General features: G+C 44.2%; 1 protein-coding gene across 2 annotated transcripts in view; it reads left to right on the top strand.

The window, feature by feature from the left end:
- The first annotated feature begins 354 nt into the window (after window positions 1-354).
- Window positions 355-25,020, top strand: part of LOC106571081 (EMILIN-1) — a 57,763-nt gene continuing 33,097 nt past the window's right edge. The window contains exons 1-2 of one of the 2 annotated variants that reach the window (XM_045695547.1): window positions 355-1,009; window positions 19,994-20,113. In XM_045695547.1, the coding sequence (XP_045551503.1) occupies window positions 864-1,009; window positions 19,994-20,113 (266 nt within the window). In that variant the 5' untranslated portion in view covers window positions 355-863. The remainder of the gene's footprint in view (window positions 1,010-19,993; window positions 20,114-25,020) is intronic. The other variant, XM_045695546.1, reaches the window with a different exon arrangement.

A 25,020-nucleotide genomic window follows, 5' to 3' on the forward strand; every position in this document is an offset into this window, starting at 1 on the left:
CTCGTTGTACAATATAGTGCTGCCGCAACATGATGACAGTAGTAGTAGTAGTCGATCTAATGGCGTTTCAATGATAACAACAACAAATGTATGTTTCATTGAAATAAGTAGTGCATCATGACTACTTATGTCATCATCACTACTGTATCTTGTTGAACTTTAGTCAATCCTGTACCCTACAGACAAAATAGGACTTTCCCTTGTCAACATCTTCCTGTTGGGTAATTTCGAAGCCATTCACCCCCAAAACTAGATGTACAAAATGATACGTTCTTGGAAACTTATTATTTTTTTTAAAAGAGGTTGATTTTTAGGGAGGAACTGCAAAGTGGATAGAGGTAAGGGGGAGTCTGAGAAGAAACCGACAGAGAGAGAAGACAGTGAGTGGACAGAGCGAGAGAGTGAGGCGAGAGAGAGCGAGAGAGCGATTGTGTGTGTGAGAGACAGGGGGCTAATAAGCATGAGGAGAGAGGAGTGAGGATGGATCAAACGCGCACTATCCTCGCATGACAATGATGACAACCACTTTATACTCCAAGACGTAATATTATTTTTCACTTCACGTTTCAGGATAACGGTATAGAACAACGGCAATCTTTCTGAAATACAGTGACTTGACGGGAAAGTAACGGTTCTCTTCACCAAAACTACAACAAACTCTTCAAATACAACGTATATTAAAATATATATATATATATATATATAGTGTTACCTTCATTGTTTCACAACTCATTTATCGTGCTTCATAACCCCCCCCGCGTAACTTTTTGGATGGTTTTGGGACAGATGACAGAGAGATGACTGACTTATTTTGAAAGACTACTTGAACTGTGCTTAATAATAATATTATCTTTGAATCCAAAATGGAATCGTCGCTTATGTACCTGTTTTTATCGTTGACGTTACCTGGAGTCATTTGGCGTGCGTCTTCAAATCCCTCGCTGAACAACCTCCAACCCGCCCTGAGCCAATCCAGTTCAAATGGGGGGAGAGTCGCAAGCAGGCACAGGTAATGTATACTTTATCATCCCATAATAACCAGTCACTATTGATGATACTTGCAATATGAGTCTACAGAAGTAACAGAACTAACTGTTGAACGGTATACAAATTTCCACCACCTTATTATCCGGTGTGCGCGATCAAGTTTCCTAGCCTCGCTAAGCTAACATATTTGCTCGTTACATATATGGAAAAAATAGGCATTTAAGGCTTCTAGTTTTAAGTATCTTTGAGAAACATTGCGCAATCCCACAAACGCTAAATGTATAGGATATGTTCTGAGTCGCAGCTCCCTCCAACACAGTCCAGTGATAGTCTACTACAGTACACGCAGTAATTGAGAAACAATCAGGAAGGGAAAGAGGAATACCTAGTCAGTTGTACAACTGAATGCATTCAACTGAAATGTGTCTTCTGCATTTAACCCAACCACTCTGAATCAGAGAGGTGCCGAGGCTTGCCTTAATTGACATCCACGTCTTCAGAGCCCAGTGGGTTAACTGCCTTAATCAGAGGAAAAACGACATATATATATATATATTTTTTTTTTTACATTGTCAGCTCAGGGATTCGATCCAGCAACCTTTCGGGTTACTGACCCAACTCTCTAACCACTAGGCTACCTGCCGCACTTAAAGCAGTAGTTCATGCTTTATAACATGCTTTAGGAAACTATTTGGGAAACGTTAGTCTATAGCGTGTAGCCTATATGCTACAGTTGATGACATTGTAATAGGGAGTCCTATTTGAAGCTAAGCCGCCAGCAGGGAAGCAACATGTGCAGTAGTATGACTCCCCTGATTCTACTGACAGCATGGATATTATTATCATGACTGTAATGGAGCTGAGCTTTAGGGGCCCCTGTGGAGGAGACCTCACCCGGAGTACCCTTAAAAATGAAACGAGGAGTGTGTGTCAGAGAGAGAGAGAGAGAGAGAGAGAGAGTGTGTGTGTATGTGTCTGCTAGCTACTGTGACTCAGTAAGGTTCAAAGGGTTTGACCTCTATATAAAACACTGTTAGGGTCTGACCTCTTCTCTATATAAAACACTGTTAGGGTCTGATCTCTTCTCTATATAAAACACTGTTAGGGTCTGATCTCTTCTCTATATAAAACACTGTTAGGGTCTGATCTCTTCTCTATATAAAACACTGTTAGGATCTGACCTCTTCTCTATATAAAACACTGTTAGGGTCTGATCTCTTCTCTATATAAAACACTGTTAGGGTCTGATCTCTTCTCTATATAAAACACTGTTAGGGTCTGACCTCTTCTCTATATAAAACACTGTTAGGGTCTGATCTCTTCTCTATATAAAACACTGTTAGGGTCTGACCTCTTCTCTATATAAAACACTGTTAGGGTCTGACCTCTTCTCTATATAAAACACTGTTAGGGTCTGATCTCTTCTCTATATAAAACACTGTTAGGGTCTGACCTCTTCTCTATATAAAACACTGTTAGGGTCTGACCTCTTCTCTATATAAAACACTGTTAGGGTCTGACCTCTTCTCTATATAAAACACTGTTAGGGTCTGATCACCTCCCTTTAATACACTCTGCTACTGGGTACTGTAGTACTGTACTCCATCACTTAGTCAGTCAGTCAGTGTTGGACGGTGGGATGTAGGCCAAGACAATCCAACTCAAGAGTCTTTAACTGCACTCCTGGTGAAAATCACTGGACTGAGAAGAGAGAGGAGTAGCTACCCAGAACCCAGGGCTGTGTCCCAACTGGCACACACTCCCTTTATAGTGCACTACTTTTAACCAGAGCCCTGGTCAAAAGGGGTGTACTAGACAGGGAATAGGGTGTAATTTAAGACGTTACCCAGGGCTGCTACTGCGTTAGGGAAAGGAATGTTGTTGGTTGGCCCTTTGTACTACCGCTTATCCTTAGACATCTGTTTGAACTCTGAGATGTGTTTTGACAGATGTGTGAAGTATTCCATAAGTAGAGACTATTTATTACAAACGTATGACTCATGATCTCAGGGCTCCTCTGTCAGTTTATTTAGTTAACAGTTAGTTAGATTTCATCTTGACTTATGAGGATGACTGTGTCATATACAATACCAGTCAGAAGTTTGGACACACCTACTCATTCAAGGGTTATTCTTCTTCTTTTTTTTTTTTTTTACTATTTTCTACATTGTAGAATAATAGTGAAGACATCAAAACTATGAAATAACACATATGGAATCATGTAGTAACCAAACAAGTGTTAAAAATAGATTCTTCAAAGTAGCCACCCTTTGCCTTGATGACAGCTTTGCACACTCTTGGCATTCTCTCAACCAGCTTGACCTGGAATGTTTTTCCAACAGTCTGGAAGGAGTTCCCACATATGCTGAACACTTGCTGGCTGCTTTTCCTTCACTCTGTGGTCCAACTCATCCCAAACCACCTCAATTTGGGTTGAGGTCGGGTGATTGTGGAGGCCAGGTCATCTGATGCAGCACTCCATCGCTCTCCTTCTTGGTCAAATAGCCCTTACACAGCATGGAGGTGTGTTGGGTCATTGTCCTGTTGAAAAACAAATGATAGTCCCACTAAGAGCAAACCAGATGGGATGGTGTATCGCTGCAGAATGCAGTGGCAGCCATGCTGGTTAAGTGTGCCTTGAACTCTAAATAAATCATTGACAGTGTCACAAGAAAAGCACCATCACACCTCCTCCTCCATGCATCACGGTGGGAATCACACATGTGGAGATCATCCATTCACCTACTCTGCGTCTCACAAAGACACGGCGGTTGGGACCAAAAATCTCAAATTTGGACTCATCAGACCAAAGGACAGATTTCCACTGGTCTAATGTCCATTGCTCGTGTTTCTTGGCCCAAGCAAGTCTCTTCTTCTTGTTGTCCTTTAGTAGTGGTTTCTTTGCAGCAATTCAACCATGAAGGCCTGATTCAGGCAGTCTCCTCTGAACAGTTGATGTTGAGATGTGTCTGTTATTTGAACTCTGTGAAGCATTTATTTGGTCTGCAATTTCTGAGGCTGGTAACTCTAATGAACTTATCCTCTGCAGCAGAGGTAACTCTGGGTCTTTCCTGTGGCGGTCCTCATGAGAGACAGTTTCATCATAGCACATGATGGTTTTTGCGACTGCACTTGAAGACATTTCCTGGGGTCCCACTACACTTGAAGTTCTTTACATTTTACGGATTGACTGACCTTCATGTCTGAAAATAATGATGGACCGTCGTTTCTCTTTGCTTATTTGAGCTGTTCTTGCCATAATATGGACTTGGTCTTTTACCAAATATGGCTATCTTCTGTATACCACCCCTACCTTTTCACAACACAACTGATTGGCTCAAACACATTAACTTTTAACAAGGCACACCTGTTAATTGAAATGCATTCCAGGTGACTACCTCATGAAGCTGGTTGAGAGAATGCCAAGAGTGTGCAAAACTGTCATCAAGGCAAAGGGTGGCTACTTTAAAGAATAAATATATTTTGATTTGATTAACACTTTTTTTGGTTACTACATGATGCCATATGTGTTATGTTATTTATTTTTATTTAACTAGGCAAGTCAGTTTATAACAAATTCTTATTTACAATGACGGCCTACCCCGGCCGAACCCTAACCCAGATGACGCTGGGCCAATTGTGCACCGCCCGATGGAACTCCCAATCACGGCCTGTTGTGATACAGCCTGGAATCGAACCAGGGTCTGTAGTGACACCTCAAGCACTGAGATGCAGTGCCTTAGAACGCTGAGCCACTCAGGTGTTATTTCATAGTTTTGATGTCTTCACTATTATTCTACAATGTAGAAAATAGTTAAAATAAAGAAAAAGCCTTGAATGAGTAGGTGTGTCCAAACTTTTGACTGGTATTGTATGATGTTAATTCTTGAAGTTAATTGGTATTTGGTATTTTGGTATTTTATTAGGATCCTCATTAGCTGTTGCAAAAGCAGTAGCTACTCTTCCTGGGGTCCACACAAAACATGTAACATAATACAAATAGTGAATTTAATTGATAATTAATTTATAATCTTTTGTCCTCTGAGAGACCTATGCTCATCCACGATTATAAAGAGAAATGGGCTGGTATTTATCAAGAGCCTAAAATATAAATACATCTCCATACAAGGCTACAATTCAGCCCAAAAACCTCTGTCCGCATTGATGTAAGGTGTATAAAAATAATGTCAGCAAACTTTGCTATCATACACACATTGTATATTTTAGCTAACACTCCGGCTAAACAGTGAGGGAGTTTTTGGACAGAAGCTGCTGTCCCTAACTGTCTGAGGGAGGCCAGAGACATTAGAGAGAGGGACAGAGAGAGAGAGGGAGAGAGAGAGTGTTTGTAAGAGAGAGCAAGCTCGAATGAGGGAGGGAGAGAGAGAGGGAGAGAGAGAGAGAGAGAGTGTTTGTAAGAGAGAGCAAGCTCGAGGGAGAGAGAGAGAGAGAGAGTGTTTGTAAGAGAGAGCAAGCTCGAGTGAGGGAGGGAGAGAGAGAGGGAGGGAGAGAGAGAGAGAGAGAGAGAGAGAGAGAGGATCCAGATCTCAGGTAATTAGACCAAAGTTCTCAACTGGTACAAAATATATAGAGTACTGTACACATTATAATGACTTAGGTTTAAAAATAAGCTCAACTGGACACCTTAATGATGCAGTGAATGAACTGACAGAGAAAGCACGCAGGGCATTCTACGCCATAAAAAAAACACATTCAAATTGAAATACCTATTCAAATTTGGCTAAAACTAATTGAATATGTCATTGAACCAATTGCACTTTATGGCAGCAAGGTGTGGGGTCCACTTGCAAAACAAGATTTCATCAAATGGGGCAAACACCCCATTGAAACCCTGCATGCAGAGTTCTGTAAAATTGTCCTACATGTCCAGAGGAAAACTACAAACAATGCATGCAGGGCGGAATTAGGCCAATATCCACTAATAATAAAAACTCAAAAAAGAGCAATTAAGTTTTGGAAACATCTAAAATACAGTGACCCCCTCTCATATCATTACCAAGCCCTGCAATGCCAAGAGCTGAGCAAAGAAAAGAAAAAAGTCCCCTCATCCAGCTGGTCCTGGGGCTGAGTTCACAAACTTGTTCTACTAACACACTGAAGCCTCAGGACCAGAACATCCAATCAATCAGAATAAACCAAATTACAACACAGTCAAAACAAAACTACATTGCTTATTGGGAAACACAAGCACAAGCACAAAGCAAAATGCAGTGCTATCTGGCCCTAAATCGACAGTACACTATGGCTAACTATTTGACCATGGTTACTGATCAAAACCTTAGAAAAACCTTGACAAAGTGCAGGCTCAGTGAGCACAGCCTTGCCATTGAGAAGGGTAGACACAGGAAAACATGGCTCCCTGTAGAGGGAAGGCTGTGCAACCACAGCAGAACCTGAGACAGCTGCATTTCCTGACAAAGTGTCAAAAATATAAAACAATTAGAGTGTAATTTCCCCAAATTTGAAACCCTCTCTGAGGAGGATAGGCTACCCTTCCTGCTGGGGGAGCAGACAGACAGACAGACAGACAGACGGACAGAGAGAGAGACGGAGAGAGAGACGGAGAGAGAGACGGAGAGAGGGAGAGAGAGATGGAGAGAGAGAGAGAGATGGAGATGGAGAGAAAGAGGGGCAGAGATGCTTGCGAGATATTTTGAGAGTGTGTGCAAGGGAGAGAGAAAGAGAGAGTGAGCCCCTGCTGATCTTTACAAGGACACCAGGGCCTGACCAAGCCATGACCTCTAGGTCATAGTTCAAAGATCATCTCCTCTCTTCTAAGTTCATTGAATTCCTCTTGGACACAGTGTAACCCCCTTGAAGTCTAAACTGAGATCAAGAATGCGTCCCAAATGGCAGCCTATTCCCCACACAGTACACTACTTTTGACCAGAGTCTCATAGGACCCTGGGCAAAAGTAGTGCACTAAATAGGGAACAGAGTGCCATTTGGGACGCATACCTTGGCCTACTGAAGGATTGACATTCCTCTCCACTCATCTCTTTGTTGTAGCATTACCTTCCTTTATCCTTCAGTCTTTTCTGGGCCAGTTAATATGTTTGGCCATGTTTCCACTGATTCTACCTTAAAGGGAAATTTCACCGCTGCTCTATTTCAATGTATATCACCCTTATTATAGTATTAAAATATCATATGTGTAATAAAAAAAAATGCATTTCTTCCCAACACGCAAATACAAGCATTTCTGCATCTCACCGGTAGATACGGGCCAGCTACATTTCCTGGTTGTAAGCAAACCAGAATATCCAGAATTCGTAGTGTCGCCCCCCGTGGACGTGTATCCAGTTGATGTGAGAAATATAAAAAATGTCAGTGTTTGTAGCCAGCACTTTCAGCCAGAGGATTTCTAAACGGACCTGAAGTCTCAACTGACGGGGTTACCATGTCGACGAAGTTTGGAAAGTAATGCTATTCCATCAATTTTCCTCTTCACGTCAAAAGAGGAAGGCATCCGATCAGCCAACATCCGATCAGCCAACATCAGATCAGCCAACATCCGATCAGCCAACATCAGATCAGCCAACATCCGATCAGCCAACATCCGATCAGCCAACATCAGATCAGCCAACATCCGATCAGCCAACAACAGATCAGCCAACATCAGATCAGCCAACATCAGATCAGCCAACATCCGATCAGCCAACATCCGATCAGCCAACATCCGATCAGCCAACATCAGATCAGCCAACATCAGATCAGCCAACATCCGATCAGCCAACATCCGATCAGCCAACATCCGATCAGCCAACATCAGATCAGCCAACATCCGATCAGCCAACATCAGATCAGCCAACATCTGATCAGCCAACATCAGATCAGCCAACATCCGATCAGCCAACATCCGATCAGCCAATATCCGATCAGCCAACATCAGATCAGCCAACATCCGATCAGCCAACATCCGACTGGGTGACTGACTGGTGTCTGTTTGGGGTGGGTGACTGACTGGTGTCTGTTTGGGCTGGGTGACTGACTGGTGTCTGTTTGGGGTGGGTATTGTGTGTGTGTGTGAAGGTTAGTATGCATGATCTATTGACACGAGGGGTGTGGGTGGGTATAGTACCTTGTTTGAGTGTGTATTGATGGGGACAATGTCGTAACATGTTGGATAATCACTGACTACTGTGTGTCCTACAGACTGATCCTGCTTCTGACCTTGACACCAGCTTTAGTAGTACAGAGCCTGTAGACACATTGGATGAAAGCTTTCACCCTGGAATGAACTCAAGATCAACATCATCTGACTTTGAAATAAGCCAGGACAGCCAAATGTATTTATGAAAGCACAATCCCCTCTTGAGAAAACAAAACCACCAACACACAAGCCAAGTATTCTTCAAACTTGTCACACCCATGCAGCCAGTTCTTTGGCATGACGGAGAGAGGCTGTTAGTATACTATTCTAGCCTATTCACTCTATCGTTGGCAGTGCTCTACTCAACAGCACGACTGTAGGTGCTCATACACAACTAGACTGTCTACAAGTCAAGCCCCCTCCCTCAAACTTTTCACATCTTTTCCAACAGCCCATCTCAACACCCAATTATTGACTCTGAGTAACAAAACACCTACCAGTCTACTGTAACATATTTTTTGTTGTTGTTTACAGATGAACATGTTTTCTTGTTTGGTTACACATCCTCATGATCAGGCTTCATGTCTTTCCAGGAGACTTGCAGCACAAACAAATCTTCTGCGAGAGGTCGAAGCAGTGGGTGGTTAAGAAAGTGTACGAGAGGCTTGTGGAATTCTGTAGAATGCAGAAAGGACCAGACGGTTGTCTACAACGAGCCGGAGTCACAACTCCCCAAAACCAACATCGCCACAGCTCCAAAGCCTGCTAAACCAGGTGCCATTACCCAAAACAAGTAGACTTGATTGAGATGTTGTGTTCTGGACATCATCAAGACTCTTGGAAGAATGTTCTATGGACAGATGAGTCAAAAGTATAACTTTTTGGATAACGTGGGTACCTTTACGCCTGGCGAAAACCAAAACACTGCATTCCACAGTAAAAACCTCATACCAACGGTCAAGCATGGTGGTGGTAGTGTGATGGTTTGGGGATGCTTTGCTGCCTCACGACCTGGACGACTTGCCTTAATAGAAGGAACCATGGAATTCTGCTCTGTATCAGAGAATTCTACAGGAGAATGTCAGGCCCATCCGTCTGTGAGCTGAAGCTGAAGCACAGCTGGGTCATGCAGCAAGACAATGATCCAAAACACACAATCAAGTCTACATGAAAATGTCTAAAAAGCAACAAATTTGAAGTTTTGGAATGGCCTAGTCAAAGTCCAGACCTATTCCCAATTGAGATGTTGTGACAGGACTTGAAATGAGCACTTCATGCTTGAAAACCCACAAATGTCGCTGAGTTAAAGCAGTTCTGCATGGAAGAGAGGGCCAAAATTCCTCCACAGCGATATGAGAGACTGATCAACAACTACAGGAAGTGTTTGGTTAGAGTCATTGCAGCTAAAGGTGGCACAATCAGTTATTGAGTGTAACGGGCCAATTACTTTTCACAAAGGGGCATTGGGTGTTGCATAACTTTGTTCATGAAATAAATAAAATAAGTATGTAATTGTTGTGTTATTTGTTCACTCAGGTTCCCTTTATCTAATATCAGGTTTTGGTTGAAGATGTGAAAACATTCAGTATTAAAGATATGCAAAAGTAGAGAAAATTAGAAAGGGGCAAAATACTTATTCACGGCACTGTATGTATATAATAGTGTTTTATATAATATTTTTTACAAGTGTACTGACAAGTGACTAAATGACTCCAGCTGCATCAGAAACCAATAAAGTACTGACTTTTGAATCAATTCATTGTGATATTCATGAAACTTATTTGGATAAACTAGCTTCAGTCTTACTGCTAAAACAAATGATGCAGGGAGTTGGTGTATGATTTAAACTTTAATTAGTTGGCAAGTAAACATGTTTCAATAAAACAGTAGATAAGTCTGTCACTGTAGCAAATAAGTAGACATGGGTTGTATTCAAGACAATGTTTATTTGCTCTGGAGACCGAGGTGAGTTTACACAGCAGTATGCAGGAACAGTTATGGCAATGTATGACAGTATACAGTAGCAGAAAAATATACTATTAACACCTATAATAAATACTACAGTTCTACAAAGGGAATACTTGGATATGGTGTGTTTTGGTGGTGCAGTGAGTGTTTCGGAGTAAAAAAAAATATATATATATATATATCACCTTTATTTAACCAGGCTAGTTTAGAACAAGTTCTCATTTACAACTGAGACCTGGCCAAGATAAAGCAAAGCAGTTTGATACATACAACAACACAGAGTTACACATGGAGTAAAACAAACATACAGTCAATAATACAGTAGAAAAAAATACTGGCGAGGTAATTATGATACGAGGATTCACTTTGATACAAGGAGAGATGGTTGTTATGGGATCTTTCACATATCCTCCTGAGAGTCATCAATTTCTTTGTATCTAAGCGGTATTGTCTGTAAGAGAAAAACGAAAACTCTATTAAACATTCATGGCCAATCGTTGTGTACTGTCTGTATTCCTCCTGTAGCAACGTGGTGTAGAATTAAGCAATAAGGCACGAGGGGGTGTGGTATATGGCCAATATACCACGGCTAAAGGCTGTTCTTAGGTACGACACAGCCCTTAGCCGTGGTATATTGGCCATATACCACAAACCCCCGAGGCGCCTTATTGCTATTATAAACTAGTTACCAATGTAATTAGAGCAGTAAAAATACATGTTTTCTCATACCTGTGGTATACGGTCTGATATACCACGGCTGTCAGCCAATCAGCATTAAGGGCTCGAACCACCCAGTTTATAATATGAGACATCTCACAGACACGTTAGCTAGCTAGCTAGCTACAGCACAGAGGTATATAGTTATTCCATGACTAATATGAGACATCTCACAGACACGTTAGCTAGCTAGCTAGCTACAGCACACAGATATATAGTTACTCCATGACTAATATGAGACATCTCTCAGACACGTTAGCTAGCTAGCTAGCTAGCTACAGCACACAGATATATAGTTACTCCATGACTAATATGAGACATCTCACAGACACGTTAGCTAGCTGGCTAGCTACAACAAACAGGTATATAGTTACTCCATGACTAATAGGAGTCATAAAGCCAAAGTCATTACTTTACTCTCTGCCATCATCATAATCTAAACATTTCTCCAGTTTTGCTCCTAATGAGAGGCACTGAGGCTAGCTAGGCTAGTTAGCTAGCTAGCTATAATGTTAGACTACAGTACATTTTATGTATAGCAGATACACAGCTAGCTAGCTAGCTAAACTTGGCTAGCTTGCCTTGTAGTGGTACTAGCAACCCCGTTATGGCTGAATCAATCACCAAATTGTACTGTACTGAACATCACTGCCTCGTGTATAAATAGAGCTTATATTCCTAGCAAACGACAGCAAAACAACCAACTTGTTTATCATTTACCCTCCTGAGTCCTGGTCCAGCTGGTCTAGGATTGCCTCCAATAATTGCTGGTCTCAGAATTATTTTTCTTGCAGTCTCAACTCCTCTCAGTGTATTCCGGCTCTAATAAATAGTGCTGTATGTTCCTATGTAAAAAAAAACATAAACAAATGTTTAATCGTCCAGCTCTTCGTGGTAAGAGGAATCATCAGAAGCAGCCATTGTAGCTAACAATTTAGCAGTCTCGGATAGACAGTGCATGGTAACATACTGTAGCTTCCATGAACCTGTAAACTAGTACCGCTCCCATTTTGAAAAGCCTGCCTTTGAGGGTGGGAACAAGGAAGTAGGGCTCCCGTCAGGCTGTAGTCTTTACAGAACCAGGGAAAATGAGTCAACGCAGATATCCTGCAATGTCCTGGCAGATACATCGTTGAGACAAATTCAATGGCTCTACTGAACAAGGAAGGACAACCATATCTACTAGCTGCTAGCGTGATCGTGCAAATTGGCAAAACAAAATGGCCACAATAATTGCTACAAAACATGGCTCCACTCATTTTTAGATTAGACAGCAGGCTTTGAACATCTCCTGGTGCAAACATTCAATAATAAAGATATAGTGCATAATTATGACTGGAGCACCCTCAGTCATAATTATGACTGGAACACCCTCTCAGTCATAATTATGACTGGAACACCCTCTCATCTCTCATAATTATGACTGGAACACCCTCTCAGTCATAATTATGACTGGAACACCCTCTCAGTCATAATTATGACTGGAACACCCTCTCAGTCATAATTATGACTGGAACACCCTCTCAGTCATAATTATGACTGGAACACCCTCTCATCACTCATAATTATCGAGTGAGACTGGAACACCCTCCCATCACTCATAATTATTGAGTGAGACTGGAACACCCTCTCATCACGAGCACAGGAGGTTGGTGGCACCTTGGTTGGGGAGGACGGGCTCGTGGTAATGGCAGTAGTGGAATCAGTGGGAATAGCATCAAACACATGGTTTCCATTCGCTCTGTTCCAGCCATTATTATGAGCTGTTCTCCCCTCAGCAGCCTCCACTGGGGGAGACTGGAAAAACACCCCAAATACTATATACCCTGAAGTTTCCCTTTCAGGAGTGATAATGAGCTGTAGTGCCGATGTTCACACACACACACACACACACACACACACACACACACACACACACACACACACACACACACACACACACACACACACACAAACACACAAACACACAAGCACCCTGTTGAACGCAGAATAACATATTACACAGACACACAGACAAGGACCCTGTTGAACGCAGAATAACATATTACACAGACACACAGACACACACACAAGCACCCTGTTGAACGCAGAATAACATGTTACACACACACACACACACACACACACACACACACACACACACACACACACACACACAAGCACCCTGTTGAACGCAGAATAACATGTTACACAGGCACACACACACACACACACAAACACAAACACACACACACACACACACACACACAAGCACCCTGTTGAACGCAGTATAGCCTATTACACACACAGGGGCAGTCAATAACACAATAGAAAAATCTATATACAGTGTGTGCAAATGTAGTAAGATTAGGGAGGTAAGGCAATAAATAGGCCATAGTGGTGAAATAATTACAATTTAGCATTAACACTGGAGTGATAGATGTGCAGAAGATGAATGTGCAAGTATAGATACTGGGGTACAAAGGAGCAAATAAAATGTATAACAATATGGGGATGAGGTAGTTGGGTGGGCTGTTTACAGATGGGCTATGTACAGGAAGCAATGATCGGTAAGCTGCTCTGACAGCTGATGCTTAAAGTTAGTGAGGGAGATATGAGTCTCCAGCTTCAGTGATTTTTGCAATTCGTTCCAGTCATTGGCAGCAGAGAACTGGAAGGAAAGGCGGCCAAAGGAGGAATTGGCTTTGGGGGTGACCAGTGAGATATACCTGCTGGAGCGCGTGCTACGGGTGGGTGCTGCTATGGTGACCGGTGAGCTGAGATAAGGCGGGGCTTTATCTAGCAAAGACTTATAGATGACCTGGAGCCAGTTAGTTTGGCGACGAGTATGAAGCGAGGGCCAGCCGACAAGAGCATACAGGTCACAGTGGTGGGTATTATATGGGGCTTCGGTGACAAAACGGATGGCACTGTGATAGACTACATCCAATTTGCTGAGTAGAGTGTTGGAGGCTATTTTGTAAATGACATCGCCGAAGTCAAGGATCCGATAGTCAGTTTTACGAGGGTATGTTTGGCAGCATGAGTGAAGGAGGCTTTGTTGCGAAATAGGAATAAGTGCAACATGTAAAGTGCAACAAAAGCCATAATGATTCCAGCCTGGCCCACCTGAACACAACCATCTGAGTAAGCATGAACATGAGAGTATGATAGTCCTCGTGCTCCATAGCCTCCCACAGTAAAGACTATTGGATCTCTGGGAATTAGAAAGGGAGCTGCAGGATATAAATATATGCTGAATCAGCAATTATAGACCCAAAACATAAATAAATAAAACATATTGGGACCAGGAGTTTTTCCTGACCACTCACCAGGAACAACTCTGGGCCCTAGTCATAAGCTGCCAGCAGGTCTAGTTTATTTCCTGGTGAGGTCACCTAAAGGTCAGTAAAAACTTCTGGCCCTGTAATTTATATTTTTACAGGCCTCTCACTGGCCCCTCATATTTGGGCCCTCCCAGAGGTCATTCAGGTACTAAACCCCTCCCAGGGGTCATTCAGGTACTAAACCCCTCCCAGAGGTCATTCAGGTACTAAACCCCTCCCAGGGGTCATTCAGGTACTAAACCCCTCCCAGAGGTCATTCAGGTACTAAACCCCTCCCAGAGGTCATTCAGGTACTAAACCCCTCCCAGAGGTCATTCAGGTACTAAACCCCTCCCAGAGGTCATTCAGGTACTAAACCCCTCCCAGGGGTCATTCAGCTACTAAACCCCTCCCAGAGGTCATTCAGCTACTAAACCCCTCCCAGGGGTCATTCAGGTACTAAACCCCTCCCAGGGGTCATTCAGGTACTAAACCCCTCCCAGAGGTCATTCAGCTACTAAACCCCTCCCAGGGGTCATTCAGGTACTAAACCCCTCCCAGGGGTCATTCAGGTACTAAACCCCTCCCAGAGGTCATTCAGCTACTAAACCCCTCCCAGGGGTCATTCAGGTACTAAACCCCTCCCAGGGGTCATTCAGGTACTAAACCCCTCCCAGAGGTCATTCAGGTACTAAACCCCTCCCAGGGGTCATTCAGGTACTAAACCCCTCCCAGAGGTCATTCAGGTACTAAACCCCTCCCAGAGGTCATTCAGGTACTAAACCCCTCCCAGAGGTCATTCAGGTACTAAACCCCTCCCAGGGGTCATTCAGGTACTAAACCCCTCCCAGAGGTCATTCAGCTACTAAACCCCTCCCAGGGGTCATTCAGATACTAAACCCCTCCCAGGGGTCATTCAGATACTAAACTACTGCCAAAAGATGAGCTGCAGAATGTCCCTAGAGTAGACAGAGGCCGACAACGTCAAACAGCTCAACACTAAACATTAAACATTTAATATTTTCTCTTTCATAATATCTTGTCGCATGCTTGGGTTACTCAGACCGAAAATAGTTAGTTGTTTATAGTGGCTGGAATTTCTTCAGATATAATTTTTGAATGTCAAAGCACCATAAATCCCCAGCTGGTAGACAGTCTGGAAAAATAAATAACAGTTTGGTTCCATGTCTTTGATGGGGGTTTTTCTACAGTGGTGAGTGATTTCACCCTGGATATCTGGATTCATGGATATTTTTATTGGAATACAGTTGTCTGAATGTAGAATTTCATGTTAGAGAGAGAGAGGGGAGGGGGCTGGGAGTGAGAGAGAGAGAGAGAGAGAGAGAGAGAGAGAGGGGAGGGGGCTGGGAGTGAGAGAGAGAGAGAGAGAAAGAGGGGAGGGGACTGGGAGTGAGAGAGAGAAAGAGAGAGGGGAGGGGGCTGAGAGAGAGAGAAAGAGGGGAGAGAGCTGGGAATGAGAGAGAGAGAGAGAAAGACGGGAGGGGGCTGGGAGTGAGAGAGAGAAAGAGAGAAAGAGGGGAGGGGACTGGGAGTGAGAGAGAGAGAGAAAGAGGGGAGGGGGCTGGGAGTGAGAGAGAGAGAAAAGAGGGTGGGTGCTGGGAGTGAGAGAGAGAGAGAGAGAGGGGGGGTAGAGAGAAAGAGAGACAGCAACACAATTAGACCCGACCAAATCATGAGAAAACAAAAAGATAATTACTTGACACATTGGAAAGAATTAACAAAAAAACTGAGCAAACTAGAAATATATTTGGCCCTAATCAGAGAGCACAAAGTGGCAGAATACCTGACCAATGTGACTGACCCAAACTTAAGGAAAGCTTTGACTATGTACAATAGCCTTGCTATTGAGAAAGGCCCCCCTGAAGACAGACCTGGCTCTAAAGAGAAGACAGGCTATGTTCACACTGCCCACAAAATGATGTGGAAACTGAGCTGCACTTCCTAACCTCCTGCCAGATGTATGACCATATTAGGAGACACATATTTCCCTGATATTACACAGATCCAAAAATAATTCAAAAACATGTCAAATTTTGAAAACTCCCATATCAACTGGGTGAATTACCATAGTGTGTCATCACAGCAGCAAGACTTGTGACCTGTTGCCACAAGAAAAGGTCAGCCAGTGAAGAACAAACACCATTGTAAATACAACCCTATTTTCACATCGTTACAACACTGTATATAGGCATAATATGACATTTGAAATGCCTTTATTCATTTGGAACTTCTGTGAGTATAATGTTTACTGTTTATTTGTATAGTTTTTTTTCATTTTTGTTTATTATCTACTTCACTTGCTTTGGCAATGTTAACATATGTTTCCCATGCCAATAAACCCCCTTGAATTGAATTGAGAGAGAGAGGGGGAGGGAGAGAGAGAGGGGGGAGAGAAAGGGGGAGGGGAGAAAGAGGAGAGAGGGGGAGAAAGAGAGAGAGAGGGAGAAAAGGGGAGAGAGAGAGAGCTAGGGGCGGAGAGATAGAAAGGGGGGAGAAAGAGAGAGGGGGGAGAGAGAGGGGGGAGGGGAGAGAGAGAGAGAGAGGGGGAGAAAGAGAGAGGGGGGGAGAAAAGGGGAGATAGAGAGAGAGAGCTAGGGGCGGAGAGATAGAAAGGGGGGAGAAAGAGAGAGGGGGGGAGAGAGAGGGGGGAGGGGAGAGAGAGAGCGAGTGGGAGAGAGAGGGGGAGAAAAGGGGAGATAGAGAGAGAGAGCTAGGGGCGGAGAGATAGAAAGGGGGGAGAAAGAGAGAGGGGAGAGAGAGAGGAGGGGAGAGAGAGAGCGAGGGGGAGAAGGAGAGAGGGGGGAGAAAGAGAGAGGGGGAGAGAGAGGGGGAGGGGAGAGAGAGAGAGAGCGAGGGGGAGAAGGAGAGAGAGGGGGAGAAAAGGGGAGAGAGAGAGAGAGCTAAGGGCGGAGAGATAGAAAGGGGGGAGAAAGAGAGAGGGGGGAGAAAGAGGTGGGAGAGAGAGGGGGGAGGGGAGAGAGAGAGCGAGCGAGGGGGGAGAAGGAGAGAGAGGGGGAAGGGGGGAGAGAGGGGGAAGGGGAGAGAAGGAGAGAGAGCTAGGGCGGAGAGATAGAAAGGGGGGAGAAGGAGAGAGAGTATAAACCCATTCAGACACAGGAATGGGGGAGTCAGGGGAGAGTTGGGGTGGATCTAGGTGTTTAGCTAAACATCATAGAGAGAGAAGAAATGCTGTTTGAGATTCCTGTAAGAAGGAACTCTTTGTCCGCTAGAACTTCCAGTTCCAAGGCCAGAGTCTGCTGGACCCAAGAGGAAACACTAATTGGCTGTAATCACTGCCAAAGAAGTAGTACAGTAGTTTACTATAGAGGAGTACTGAGTGGGGTAGTTTACTATGGAGGAGGACTGAGTGTGGTAGTTTACTATGGAGGAGGACTGAGTGGGTAGTTTACTATAGAGGAGGACTGAGTGGGGTAGTTTACTATAGAGGAGGACTGAGTGGGGTAGTTTACTGTAGAGGAGGACTGAGTGGGGTAGTTTACTATGGAGGAGGACTGAGTGGGTGGTTTACTATGAAGGAGGACTGTGTGGGTGGTTTACTATGGAGGAGGACTGAGTGGGGTAGTTTACTATGGAGGAGGACTGAGTGGGTGGTTTACTATGGAGGAGGACTGAGTGGGTGGTTTATTATAGAGGAGGACTGGACTGAGTGGAGTAGTTTACTATAGAGGAGGACTGAGTGGAGTAGTTTACTGTAGAGGAGGACTGAGTGGGGTAGTTTACTATGGAGGAGGACTGAGTGGGGTAGTTTACTATGGAGGAGGACTGAGTGGGTGGTTTACTATAGAGGAGGACTGGACTGAGTGGAGTAGTTTACTATAGAGGAGGACTGAGTGGGGTAGTTTACTGTAGAGGAGGACTGAGTGGGGTAGTTTACTATGGAGGAGGACTGAGTGGGGTAGTTTACTATAAAGGAGGACTGAGTGGGGTAGTTTACTGTAGAGGAAGACTGAGTGGGGTAGTTTACTATGGAGGAGGACTGAGTGGGGTAGTTTACTATGGAGGAGGACTGAGTGGGGTAGTTTACTATGGAGGAGGACTGAGTGGGTGGTTTACTATAGAGGAGGACTGGACTGAGTGGAGTAGTTTACTATAGAGGAGGACTGAGTGGGATAGTTTACTATGGAGGAGGACTGAGTGGGGTAGTTTACTATGGAGGAGGACTGAGTGGGGTAGTGTACTATAGAAGAGGACTGAGTGGAGTAGTTTACTATGGAGGAGGACTGAGTGGGGTAGTTTACTATAGAGGAGGACGGAGTGGGGTAGTTTACTATGGAGGAGGACTAAGTGGGGTAGTGTACTATAGAAGAGGACTGAGTGGAGTAGTTTACTATGGAGGAGGACTGAGTGGGGTAGTTTACTGTAGAGGAGGACTGAGTGGGGTAGTTTACTATGGAGGAGGACTGAGTGGGGTAGTTTACTATGGAGGGGGACTGAGTGGGGTAGTTTACTATAGAGGAGGACTGAGTGGGGTAGTTTACTATGGAGGAGGACTGAGTGGGGTAGTTTACTATAGAGGAGGACTGAGTGGGGTAGTTTACTATGGAGGAGGACTGAGTGGGGTAGTGTACTATAGAAGAGGACTGAGTGGAGTAGTTTACTATGGAGGAGGAATGAGTGGGGTAGTTTACTATAGAGGAGGACTGAGTGGGGTAGTTTACTATAGAGGAGGACTGAGTGGGGTAGTTTACTATGGAGGAGGACTGAGTGGGGCAGTTTACTATAGAGGAGGACTGAGTGGGGTAGTTTACTATAGAGGAGGACTGAGTGGGGTAGTTTACTATGGAGGAGGACTGAGTGGGGTAGTTTACTATGGAGGAGGACTGAGTGGGGTAGTTTACTATAGAGGAGGACTGAGTGGGGTAGTTTACTATGGAGGAGGACTGGGTGGGGTAGTGTCCTATAGAAGAGGACTGAGTGGAGTAGTTTACTATGGAGGAGGACTGAGTGGGGTAGTGTACTATAGAAGAGGACTGAGTGGAGTAGTTTACTATAGAGGAGGACTGAGTGGGGTAGTTTACTATGGAGGAGGACTGAGTGGGGTAGTTTACTATAGAGGAGGACTGCGTGGGGTAGTTTACTATGGAGGAGGACTGAGTGGGGTAGTTTACTATGGAGGAGGACTGTGTGGGGTAGTTTACTATGGAGGAGGACTGAGTGGGTGGTTTACTATAGAGGAGGACTGGACTGAGTGGAGTAGTTTACTATGGAGGAGGACTGAGTGGGGTAGTGTACTATAGAAGAGGACTGAGTGGAGTAGTTTACTATGGAGGAGGACTGAGTGGGGTAGTTTACTATAGAGGAGGACTGAGTGGGGTAGTTTACTATGGAGGAGGACTGAGTGGGGTAGTGTACTATAGAAGAGGACTGAGTGGGGTAGTTTACTATAGAGGAGGACTGAGTGGGGTAGTTTACTATAGAGGAGGACTGAGTGGAGTAGTTTACTATAGAGGAGGACTGGGGTTCATGATATGAAAATGATAAGATAACAGGACTGTCTCCCTGGGACAAAAGGGGGACTGTGTCTTAGATCTTAAATCTAGCTGTGTCTCCTCATTCTTATCCAGGGTCATCTGAGGGGGACTTATAGGGTAGGGTGTGTGTGTGTGTGTGTGTGAGTCTGTCTGTCTGTCTGCCTGTGTGTGTGTCCACATATCCCACGCATGCATGTGTGTTTGTATGATCTTATGTGGAATCAAGAACATCGACCTTCCACTGGTTTATTATTCTTCTCTGAACATTCTATTACAATTCTTCTGCCAGTAGTAACACACGGACTAAATGACTCATCTGGCATCGGCTTGCATTGCCTTACAGGAACTGGTGTGCTTACTGGGTGGCAACTGTGTGTATTTCCTTACAGGAACTGGTGTGCTTACGTGGTGACACGCACCATCAGCTGTGTAATGGAGGACGGGGTGGAGACGTACGTGAAGCCAGACTACCAGAGATGTGCCTGGGGACAGTGTTCCAGAGTGATGGCGTGAGTCTCTCTCTCTCTCTCTCTCTCTATCCCCCCCCCCCCACTGCTCTCGTTCGGCCAGTAACCGAAAGGTTGCTGGATCGCACCCCCTTGGCACCTCTCTGATTCAGAGGGGTTGGGTTAAATGCGGAAGACACATTTCAGTTGAATGCATTCAGTTGTACAACTGACTAGGTATTCCCCGTTCCCTTCCCTTTCCTTTCCCGTCTCTGAAGGTAATTAATGAGTTTCCCTCCCTATCCATCCACTCTCTCCTGATCTCCGTTCAAATACTATTTAGAGTATCCTTCCTCTCTCTCTCTCTCTCTCTCTCTCTTTAGAGTATCCTTCCCCTCTCTCTCTCTCTCTCTCTCTCTCTCTTTAGAGTATCCTTCCCCCCTCTCTCTCTCTCTCTCTCTCTTTAGAGTATCCTTCCTCTCTCTCTCTCTCTCTCTCTTTAGAGTATCCTTCCCCTCTCTCTCTCTAGAGTATCCTTCCCCTCTCTCTCTCTCTCTCTCTCTCTCTCTCTCTCTCTCTCTTTAGAGTATCCTTCCTCTCTCTCTCTCTCTCTCTCTCTCTCTCTCTCTTTAGAGTATCCTTCCTCTCTCTCTCTCTCTCTCTCTCTCTCTCTCTCTCTCTCTCTCTCTCTCTAGAGTATCCTTCCTCTCTCTCTCTCTTTAGAGTATCATTCCCCCCCTCTCTCTCTTTAGAGTATCTTTCCTCTCTCTCTTTAGAGTATCCCCTCTCTCTCTCTCTCTCTCTCTCTCTCTCTCTCTCTCTCTCTCACTTCAAAGTATCCTTCCCCCCTCTCTCTCTTTAGAGTATCCTTCCTCTCTCTCTCCCTTTAGAGTATCCTTCCCCTCTCTCTCTCTTTAGATTATCCTTCCCCTCTCGCTCTCTCACTCTCTCTCTCAAGAGTATCCTTCCCCTCTCTCTCTCACTCTCTCTCTCTAGAGTATCCTTCCTCTCTCTCTCGAGTATCCTTCCCCTCTCTCTCTCACTCTCTCTCTCTAGAGTATCCTTCCCCTCTCTCTCTCACTCTCTCTCTCTAGAGTATCCTTCCTCTCTCTCTCTTTAGAGTATCTTTCCTCTCTCTCTCTTTAGAGTATCCCCTCTCTCTCTCTCTCTCTCTCTCTCTCTCACATCAAAGTATCCTTCCCCCCTCTCTCTCTTTAGAGTATCCTTCCTCTCTCTCTCCCTTTAGAGTATCCTTCCCCTCTCTCTCTCTTTAGATTATCCTTCCCCTCTCTCTCTCTCACTCTCTCTCTCAAGAGTATCCTTCCCCTCTCTCTCTCTCACTCTCTCTCTAGAGTATCCTTCCTCTCTCTCTCTTAAGAGTATCCTTCCTCTCTCTCTCTTTAGAGTATCCTTCCCCTCTCTCTCTCACTCTCTCTCTCTAGAGTATCCTTCCTCTCTCTCTCTTTAGAGTATCCTTCCTCTCTCTCTCTTTAGAGTATCCTTCCTCTCTCTCTCTCTTTAGAGTATCCTTCCTCTCTCTCTCTTTAGAGTATCCTTCCTCTCTCTCTCTCTCTCTCTCTCTCTCTCTCTCACTTTAGAGTATCCTTCCCCTCTCTCTCTCTAGAGTATCCTTCCTCTATCTCTCTCTCTAGAGTATCCTTCATCTCTCTCTCTCTCTCTTTAGAGTATCCTTCCCCTCTCGCTCTCTCTCTCTCTCTCTCTTTAGAGCAGGGGTGTCAAACTCATTTTAGCTCAGGGGCCACATGGAGGAAAATCTATTCCCAAGTGGGCCGGACCGGTAAAATCATGGTATATATAACTTAAAAACAACAACTTCAGATTGTTTTCTTTGTTTTAATACGATCAACATAAAACATAAAGCTGGAGCCTGAGGACAGTGTGTCCACAATAGTACAAGCACAACATCACTATTAATCATAAAACACCTCAAGTTTATTTGAAAATTCTAAAGAAAAAGAACACACAAACACACAATGCCTCAGTGATTCACAGAAGTATATCACAGATCACAGAACTATATCAGGGTGTCTCATGCAGCACTTTAAGTGGGGTTGCATAGTTTATTTGACTCCTGATACCTGGCATCTTTTAGCTTTCACCAGCGCATCAATAACAGGCATCACATCCTGAGTGGCAGCCAACTTCAGGATGTGATTCAAGTGCTTGTGCGTGAGCCTTGAGCGCAGCTTTGTTTTATTTATGCTCATTACAGAGAAAACTTGCTCACAAAGATATGTGGTTCCAAACATGCACAACAGTTTTGCAGCGAGGGCTGTCAAGTTGGGGTAACCTGGCAAGAGATTCTGATAAAATGTGTCCAAGCCAGCTGCGGCAAATTTGCCCTTCATATCCGAGTCACACTGCAAGTCTATTATTTCAAGTTGGATGCTGACGGGCAGATCAGAGGGATTCACGGTGAATGGCGAGCAAAAAACGTTGAAGTCTTTCTCCAGTTCACCAAAAATCTGAAAGCGTTGCTCAAACTCCCGTAACAGTCCTGTTATTTTATCTTTGAACCGCTTCATGTCTGCCACATGTTGGGTCGCGCACACATTTTTCAGACAGGGGAAGTGAGCTGCATCACCACCGGCGAGTTGCGTCTCCCACAATGACAGCTTCAACTTGAAAGAGCGTATGCTGTCATAATACTGCGTGACGACTTTGTTGCGCCCTTGCAGCTGTTTGTTCAAGTTATTCAGGTGCTCTGTAACATCCACCATCAATGCAAGGTCCTGCATCCATTCTGCGGAATGAAATTCTAACACTGGTTTGCCCTTTTCTTCCATGAACTGTTCAATTTCTTCTCGTAAATCAAAGAAACGCCTAAGCACAGCACCTCGGCTTAACCATCTTACCTCAGTGTGGTATGGCAGGCCATAGATGTGGTCTTTCTCTCTGAGAAGGCTGTCAAACTGATGGTGATTCAGGCTTCTGGATCAGATGAAATTAACAGTTTGGATGACCACCTTCATGACCTTATCCATCTTTAATGACTTGCAACACAAAGCCTCCTGGTGCAAAATACAGTGGAAAGTCCAAAAATCACATCCTCCATTTGCAGATTGCACTTTCTCTCTGAACTTTGTCACAACGCCTGCTTTTTTCCCGATCATTGAGGGCGCACCATCTGTAGCCAGGCTGACAGCGCGGGACCAGTCCACTCCGACCCTGTCCAGCGCGCCGACGAGTGCGGTGAAAATATCAGCTGCTGTCGTTGTATCTGTCATCGGCACCAACTCCACGAACTCCTCGGTGACGGTCAATGTGTCATCAACTCCGTGGATGAAAATGGCCAGTTGTGCAACATCTGTAATGTCCGTGCTTTCATCAATTGCAACTGAAAACCCAATAGATTACTTTACTTTTTGCTTCAACTGGCTGTCCAAATCCACTGAAAGATCGGAAATCCTGTCTGCAACTGTGTTTCTTGTCAGGCTGATATTTGCAAAAGCCTGGCGCTTTTCAGGGCACACAATCTCCGCTGCCTTCATCATGCATGTTTTTACAAATTCACCCTCACTAAATGGTTTTGAAGCCACTGCGATTTCATTAGCAATGAGGTAGCTAGCTTTCACTGCAGCGTCACTGATGTCTCGGCTGTGAGTAAACACAGACTGCTGTTTCTTCAGACCCGCCAACAGTTCATTCACCTTCTCTCTTCTCCGCTGTCCTTCAAAGTTGTCATATTTGTCGGCATGAAGACTCACATAGTGGCGACGAAGGTTATACTCTTTCAGCACTGCAACATGCTGTGAACACACCAAACATACAGCTTTCCCATTCAATTCCGTGAATAAATAGGAGGATGACCATTTTTCTTGGAACACTCTGCACTCTGCGTCCACTTTTCTCTTTTTTGACAGAGACATATTGGGGCAATGAGGGTGCCAAAGCACATAATGTTAAAAGTAGAAGCCGTAATAAATATCGCGGGCAAAACAAAGTAGCTCATCCGGACTGGCTGCACTTGCTTGACCTACTTGCTCTGCTCCGGTATAAACAGTTTGCTTGCTTAACACAATTGCTATTGCGCCATCCAGTGGACGCAATTGGAACAGCAGTTTCTTTTATTGAAAAATTGCAGCTAATTTTTATACTTTACAAAATCATCTCGCGGGCCAGATTAAACCCCTTTGCGAGCCTGATCCGGCCCGCGGGCCGGACGTTTGATACCCCTGCTTTAGAGTATCCTTCCCCTCTCTCTCTCTCTCTCTCTCGCACTCTCTCTCTCTCTCTCTCTAGATTATCCTTCCTCTCTCTCTCTCCTTAGAGTATCCTTCCTCTCTCTCTCTCTCTCTTTAGAGTATCTTTCCTCTCTCTCACTCTCTCTCTCTAGAGTATCCTTCCTCTCTCTCTCTTTAGAGTATCATTCCTCTCTCTCTCTCTTTAGAGTATCCTCTCTCTCTCACTTTAAAGTATCCTTCCTCTCTCTCTCTCTCTTTCTCTCTCTCTCTTTAGAGTATCATTCCTCTCTCTCTCTCTCTCTTTAGAGCATCTGTCCTCTCTCTCACTCTCTCTCTAGAGTATCCTTCCTCTCTCTCTCTCTCTTTGTCTCTCTCTCTCTCTCTAGAGTATCCCTGTCTGTTCCTCCTTTCTCATTGCCAAAGCAAGTGATGTAGATAATAAATAAAAGTGAAATAAAAAGGAAGAAATAACTATAAACATTACATTCACAAAAGTTCCAAAAGAATAAAGACATTTCAAATGTCATATTATGTTTATATACAGTGTTGTAATGTCATGCAAATGGTTAAAGTACAAAAGGGAAAATAAATAAACATAAATATGGGTTGTATTTACAGTGGTGTTTGTTCTTCACTGGTTGAACTTTTCTTGTGGCAGCAGGTCACAAATCCTGCTGTTGTGATGACACACTGTGGTATTTCACCCAGTAGATATGGGAGTTTATCAAAACTGGGTTTGTTTTTCAAATTCTTTGTGGATCTGTG

Source organism: Salmo salar, chromosome ssa15 (genome assembly GCF_905237065.1).
Source record: "Salmo salar chromosome ssa15, Ssal_v3.1, whole genome shotgun sequence".
Classification (NCBI taxonomy): Eukaryota; Metazoa; Chordata; class Actinopteri; order Salmoniformes; family Salmonidae; genus Salmo; species Salmo salar.